At 44.0% G+C, this 6,922-nt stretch overlaps 1 protein-coding gene across 1 annotated transcript; it reads left to right on the forward strand.

The window, feature by feature from the left end:
* The first annotated feature begins 5,335 nt into the window (after positions 1–5,335).
* LOC111969892 (DNA-binding protein inhibitor ID-1) lies at positions 5,336–6,592 on the forward strand. Its single transcript, XM_023996258.2, has 2 exons — positions 5,336–5,832; positions 6,051–6,592. The coding sequence occupies exons 1-2, from the start codon at positions 5,476–5,478 to the stop codon at positions 6,084–6,086; spliced, it is 393 nt and encodes a 130-aa protein (XP_023852026.1). The 5' UTR covers positions 5,336–5,475; the 3' UTR covers positions 6,087–6,592.
* The last annotated feature ends 330 nt before the right edge of the window (positions 6,593–6,922 follow it).

The raw sequence follows: 6,922 nt of genomic DNA on the forward strand, positions 1-6,922 counted from the left end.
CATTTGTGTTTAGTGAGTCAGAGGCTYTAGGGACGGCCGCATCCTTGATCCTTCTCTTGATAAGTGCGTGAATTGGACCATTTTCCTGTCCATTCGAAATGTAACAAGTACTTTTGGGTGTCAGGGAAAATTGATTGGTTGGAGTAAAACGTTTATATTTTCCTTCGGAATGTAGTGAAGTAAAAGTAGTCAAAAATATAAACAGTAAAGTACAGAAGCCCCAAAAAACMACTTCAGTAGTACTTTAAAGTATTTTTACTTAGTTACTTTACACCACTTAGCTAGATGACTAGGAGCCATCCATGTCCAGTTGAATGCGCTATGCAGCCTGAGGTGAGGATGGGCTCTGCTCTGGGGAGGCAGAGGAAGCTGTCTGGTTGAGCTGATGATTTTCCGCAGCAGCACTTTGTTTGCCCTTTATCTTCCTCCCTGCTGGTGGTGACAGCTGCCCAGCAGCAGTGGGCCCTGGTCCCCACAGTCCTCCATAGTCCTCCCCCCGCTGCCCAGCTGTGAACAGCTGGTCCCCCCCTAACGGATCCACTGGACKTGGGCCCCACTGTCTATGTGTCTGTCTGTGTGGGGGCCGTGTAGGCCAAACACAGGCCCTATTCACAGATAGCATAGCAGGCCACTGGAGGAGCTGCTAATGACTAGGCCTCATTAGGAAGACATCACAGTTTCTAAAGAGGTAAAACCATTGTTCCCCCTGTGGAGAGGTAGAGCTGCAGGGTCCCATGCAGTACAATGGATTGGAACACCTTATCAGGTTTATTACCTATGCTCAAAACAGAACACAGAACAGCACCTTCTCCATGGAGCACAGTGCTGTGAACCAGATTCACTTTAGAGAGGCCAATATGTTGCAGATGAGCAAGAGGGGAGATAAGGGGGGGGGGGGGGGGGTCCAGGGACGGAAGGAACTCTGGCATTATTAGATTTGCAGCAAGCCATAACACTGTCTCCCATTGTGTGTCCCTCCACCAATGCCCTCCCCCCAAACCCCTGACCATAGAACACTCCCCCTGGCTAAAACTCTCTCCAGGCAATTGCCAGTGGAGTGGAAAGTATTCCAGAGTACAATGCCGATGCTCTGAATGGGTGCTTTTGCATGCCACCAGTGCGCTGTCACCAGCAGATGGGGAGCTAATTAGAAGCCATTAAAGGGCTTTGATAGTGTGTGTGGGAACCAGGCGGAGGCAGGGGGTTAGGCTGGGGTCCGCTGGTCCCACTGTGAATGTGCAGGCACACAAGCTGCTGCTGGCTGCAAAGTGCCCAAACTGTGCTTGTCCCTGAGTGTGAGGGAGAGAGGGCAGCCATCCCCAGTCCAGGGCCAAGGATACAGTCCAAGACATCTGTGGGACTGGATGGATCTCTATTGTGCAGCACTTACTATCAGTCTACACAACTCTTATATAATCTAGAGATTTGCCAGTATCAAAGTCCACAAGACTGCTATGATAAACAGCAAAATATAGCCATACATACAGTGACCGTTCAGACGCTCCAGACCTTTCAGCAGAAAGCCGGTTCTGCTGATGACACATCTGTGAACAGGGGCTGCCCTGTCATTGGACAGGATGTGACTGACTCCCCACGGCCAGGAACTCATTAGAGGCCAATCTCCCCAGGGGGACACCAGGGCTGACCAGGCTAGAGCAGGGCAAAGCAGAGCAGAGCAAAGCAGGACAGTCACCACAGGGAACAGGAGGGAACCAATAAAAAACAAACCCATTGAGTAAGCAGAAATGACACACTCAGCCCAACCACCCCGTCTTGCAGGCACTTATTGTTATCATCTTTATTTCCCCTGCTCCTAATGTGTCTCAATCACTATCAACAATACACATTTGACATTGACTATCACACACCATGTATACCTGACACCACACCCCACCACTCCCATATGAGTGGCAATGCTTGTCTCCACATACCTGCACAGGTGTGATCATTATCGACCAAACAGGAAGAGCCAGACTGTGAACTGGAAACTAATCCCACAGCTGCAGGAAGATGGTGTGTGTGTGTGTGTGTGGGTGTGTGTGTGTGCTGTCTCTTATACACATCTAGATGTGTATAAGAGACAGGTGTCTGAGTGAGTCTTTGTGTTTCTGTGTGTGTGTCTGTGTGTGTTTTTTGTTTTACTATCCTTGTGGGGATCAGAAGTCTACACAAGGATAGTAAAACAAGGAGAATTCAGACAAGTGGGGAAATTTTGCCGGTCCCTACAAGGAAAAAGGCTATTTTAGGCTTAGGGGTTAGGTTTAGGAGTTTAGGTTTAGGGGTTAGGGCAAATAGGATTTTGAATGGGAATCAATTGTTTGTTCCCACAAGATTAGAAAAAGAATGTGTGTTTTGCTTCTTCTCAATTAAATGACATCATAAAATAAATTCTACTATATGATGTCATGTTATATGATTGAATGATAATCGTTAAGTGTGAAGTCTACAATCAAAAATGATATCCCACATTATTGTTGACTCCTAGAATTAGAAGATCCATGTTTCCGGAAGCCCTATGAGCAGTAGCTATTGTTCCATGTTAATTATAACAGTAGCAACAGGGTTAATACCGAATGTCCTTTCCCCTCTGATCTCCAGCTTTCCCCTCACTACATCCTGCACTTTGCTTTTGTGGAACTACTTTCTGTAGCAATAAAGAGGGTGTATTAGCCAATACACTTTCCCTGTCCAAATGGCACAATTTACTACAGTATAGTGACAAATCTGTGGGGAAAAGTTTCTGTTCTGGCACAAACTGTTGAAAACACTGCTGCACTGTACACCGTGTTCCGTCTAAGTAACAGACTGCAACTGTTGCATATCAGCCTTTTTGATGGATGCTCTAATAGCATGTTTACATTGATGCGTTCAGAATAGAATGTACAAAGATTAGAAGATCCATGTTTCCGGAAGCCCTATGAGCAGTAGCTATTGTTCCATGTTAATTATAACAGTAGCAACGTGGGATCAGATTTTTACGATATGTCATTAAAATTAATTCGGCAATTAAATGCCTGTATGCATTTCAGTATTAACTKAAATGAATGAATGACCATGGAAAAAATGGTTTTGGGTAGTTGGATGCTGGTGCGAGGCATTGCCATTCTGTCAGTTAAAATCAGGAGCTAATTTGTTTCACTTTTCTTTTCCCCTCCTCTGTTTCTTCCCTTTTCCCTCTTCCCTCTCTCTGTCCTTGCCTTGATGTGCTGTAAACAGGCTAAAAAAGGGCCCAGCTGTGTGGAGTTATTGTTGGTGTCAATAGGAAGTGCTGATAGCTTTTGCAGCTGAACAAAAGCTGGATGAGGGGAGTGGAGGGGCGCTCCAGACACTGTGGCTCCAGCCTAGATTCTCTCCCACAATCCCTTCACCGCACTRCCATTGTTCTGGCAGCCGGCCCTCCCCCTGTCCCCCCTCCGCCCTGTCAGCTGCAACCTGGGACAGAGTGCAAAAAAATACAACACTAAATTACGTTTAAGACAGTAGGCTAAAATTACTTTAAACGGACTATTTTCTGCTTTTAATTCGTGTTTTCCATCGTTTTTCTAGTGATATCTAGGCTAATTTGCATACATATAGGCTAATTGCAATAAGTTGCTTCTTTCAAAAGTTTATTATAATTTTTAAACTAAACCCATTGCTATAGGGTTAAACATAACAYTATGTTTGAGGCTGGTAATTTAAGTTAACTATTATCATTAGTAATAACAAAGTTAAGGAACTTTTTTAACTTGCGGCAGTAGCCCCTACATTAAAAAAAATGTTGTGCATATTATATCATTGTATAACTGCATTCAGTTTTTTTTATGAATGCATAACTTTTAGAAAAGCTGCATGTTTTATATAAGATATTTAGCTGGRTATGCTGCTGTGTGTTGATTTTAGGAGACATTCACAGACAGACATATAGAGACTCCTTCACATAGAGTTTKATGTGAAGGAATGCTGCCGCAACTTATCCTATCAATTTGCGTAAAAATGCGGTACAAATGCATGGTTTCACTTTACAGCTCTCGCTCTTTCTCTTTCTTATTCGTTTCCTAAAATACTATGCTTGAGTAAACTGGCGACAATGACCGTTTGCAGGTGCGCGGGGCGGTAATCTCATCAAAGTGATTTAAAGTGATAAATGAATTATGAACTCCGAAGTTTGTTCTCAGGGTTTGCGCATGGTTAGTGCAATATGGGATCCATGGGACGTCRCTACCCTAACCATAACTCTTACCTAACCCTAATCTTAAATATTTTAAATGTCAACGTCCCAAGGATTCGAAATAGCATGGACCGTTTGCGCTCTACTCAGGTGAACAGTGGAGTGCGAGCCTGTTGTTTGAGGTCTCCATAGCGACCGCCCGCTCGGCGCCAGGCTGACAGGCGTCAAGGCTCGGATGAATGGGTGACGTCACGGCGCTGGCGCCTGCCAGTCTGCCTTGGCTTGTTTGGACAATCTGGGGGAAGATTCAGAACAGAGCAATGCAATTTCAATGTGCACACAAGGCTGAGCACACACGGAGAACATGTGAAGGAATCCGTGAAGTGGCTCACAGGGGCTTCCCTCATGAGAGGAAAAAGAGAGTCTGTGCTAAAAAGTGCAGTTTGTAAGTATAAAGAAAGCTTAGTGTGACTTTTAACACACATTCTCAGCCAGCTATGGTGAATAACGGGAGAAAGTGCGCCAAAGACAGACATGTAGGCGGGACCTATAAATACATTTGATAATAWATAATAACTAATGCTACACTAAATTGTGAATGTTGTTTCCCCCCCTTGTGTGTAAAGTTCTGAATCATAAATTGCACACATGAGTGTTATATAGAGCAAATTGTTTGAATGGACTTTAATCATATTACACTATACCCAATGGTAATAAACCAGTTATTATTAATAGTCTGAATATCTCTTCATTTATGGCACGTTTATAACGTGGTCATCTAAGGTGCCCTCTAACTGTTGGGTGGGCAAGGCGCTATGGTTATTATCACCAGCCATTCATCCCATCCGACACACAGCACATATACTCCCATACCCATACATAACACCAACCCTTCAGTGTCCCCAGGCACTCTACACCTGCAGAGTCCCCAAGCCATGGCCAGCTGGATTCCCACATAGGCCAATCAGCCGTAAAAATACACATTTGTTTCCATTTGTAACGCCTTCTCAAACATATTCTAAATCCTTAAAATCAGGCGCACGCTCTCATTGGCTAAGAAAACAGWTGTGAAACGTCCTTCTAACGCTAACACGGCTGCGCTATAGGCCCTCGCTCCGCAAACAGGATAAGTTTGGGCACGCCTCCAAGTCCTAGTCTTATAAATTCAAGGCGGTACACTCGTGCGTTGTTGAGAACTGTCAACATTACTGAGACAATATTCCCAAGACTACTAAAAATACTTGTGGAGCCTTTGGTAATCTCTATAGCTTTTACGCATCATCTTTTCATTATCTTTGGAAACTACAGCTACACCATCAGCCAATATGAAGGTTGTCGGACCTACCTGCGCACTGAAGAGTAAGGTTGGCGGCGAGGACATGGTGCGGTGCCTCGCGGACCAGAGCCTGTCCATCTCCAAATGCAAGATCCCGCTGCTGGACGAGCAGATGACCGTCTTTCTGCAAGACATGAACAGCTGCTACAGCAAGCTGAAGGAGCTGGTACCTACTCTGCCTACCAACAAGAAGGCCAGCAAGGTGGAGATCCTCCAGCACGTCATTGACTACATCTGGGACCTGCAGGTCGAGCTGGATGAGCCGGAGAAAAGTCGTCAGCAGAGCAGCGTGCCCCGCACACCTCTGACCACCCTGAATGCAGAGCTGGCAAGCATCACTGTCGAGGTAAATATCACTCTGACATATCTTGATGAGTTTCTGCAAGAGTTACCTAGTGTCTCCCGATAGCTGACCTAACAGTTGGAAGTAGCCTGAATATGAATAGTCTGTAGCCATGCGTAAAGTTGGTTTATAACAGTGAAAAAAGTTATGTTGCATTGAAACTAGTAGGCAAGTACTTTCACAGCAAACACAGACCTAACGTTTTTATCTTCTCTCTCCAGAATGGATGCTCGGATGACAGAATCATGTGCCGCTAGACCTCTCGGAGCATCGCCACGTGTATCGTTCCAGAGCGAGCACCGCGAAGAAAGAACAAGGTTACATTATGTGACATTAGATCACAAACAAACCTTGAGCCAAGTAGGGAAGTTTCAAACTCCCATGCTAGAAAATACTTTTGATGGACATTCTCAAGAAGAGAGGAACTGTCACTCAAGGCATTCGATCCATACCGAGGTCTCTGATCTCATGGAGACTAGTGGGTCCTAATAGACTGTGTTAGTCATTGGACCATGGCAGTTACTGCAAACAGCTTCGCCTGTTGTTGTGTTGACTTTCTCAAGAAAGACAACGTTTCTCTTACGTTTTGTAAAACATGTATGAAATTCAAAATTTTGTAAAATAAAATGTATTCATTTTCTCAGTATCCTGAGCGACAAAATGTATTGTATATTACAATGCCACACTATGTGAAAAATATATATATTTTTTTTACAATGTACCTTCATGGTGTTTTTTATTAAAACAAGGCAATTATTTTAAACATGGCTTTTGGTGTTTATGGTGTGTGTGTGTGTGTGTGTCACATATAATTTCCCCATCACATTTACAATTAGCCATTATACATTTACTATAGTGTTTACAAGTGCACATAAGATGATGCACAGGCTGAGAGAAGAGGGAAACAAACATTCCCTGAACTGTCATCAACTATTCAGAATTAGCTGTCTCAGCTCCTGAAATTAAATTGGACCACCGCTGGTAGCCTACATAATGACTTAACAGTTAACTTGTACTTTGCTTTAATAGGCCTCATTAACATATCAAATAACACGGCGAAGTCTTTAGTGTTGAGTCAAAATGTCTTGACGGA

The sequence above is a fragment of the Salvelinus sp. IW2-2015 genome, linkage group LG11 (assembly GCF_002910315.2).
Source record: "Salvelinus sp. IW2-2015 linkage group LG11, ASM291031v2, whole genome shotgun sequence".
NCBI classification, from domain to species: domain Eukaryota; kingdom Metazoa; phylum Chordata; class Actinopteri; order Salmoniformes; family Salmonidae; genus Salvelinus; species Salvelinus sp. IW2-2015.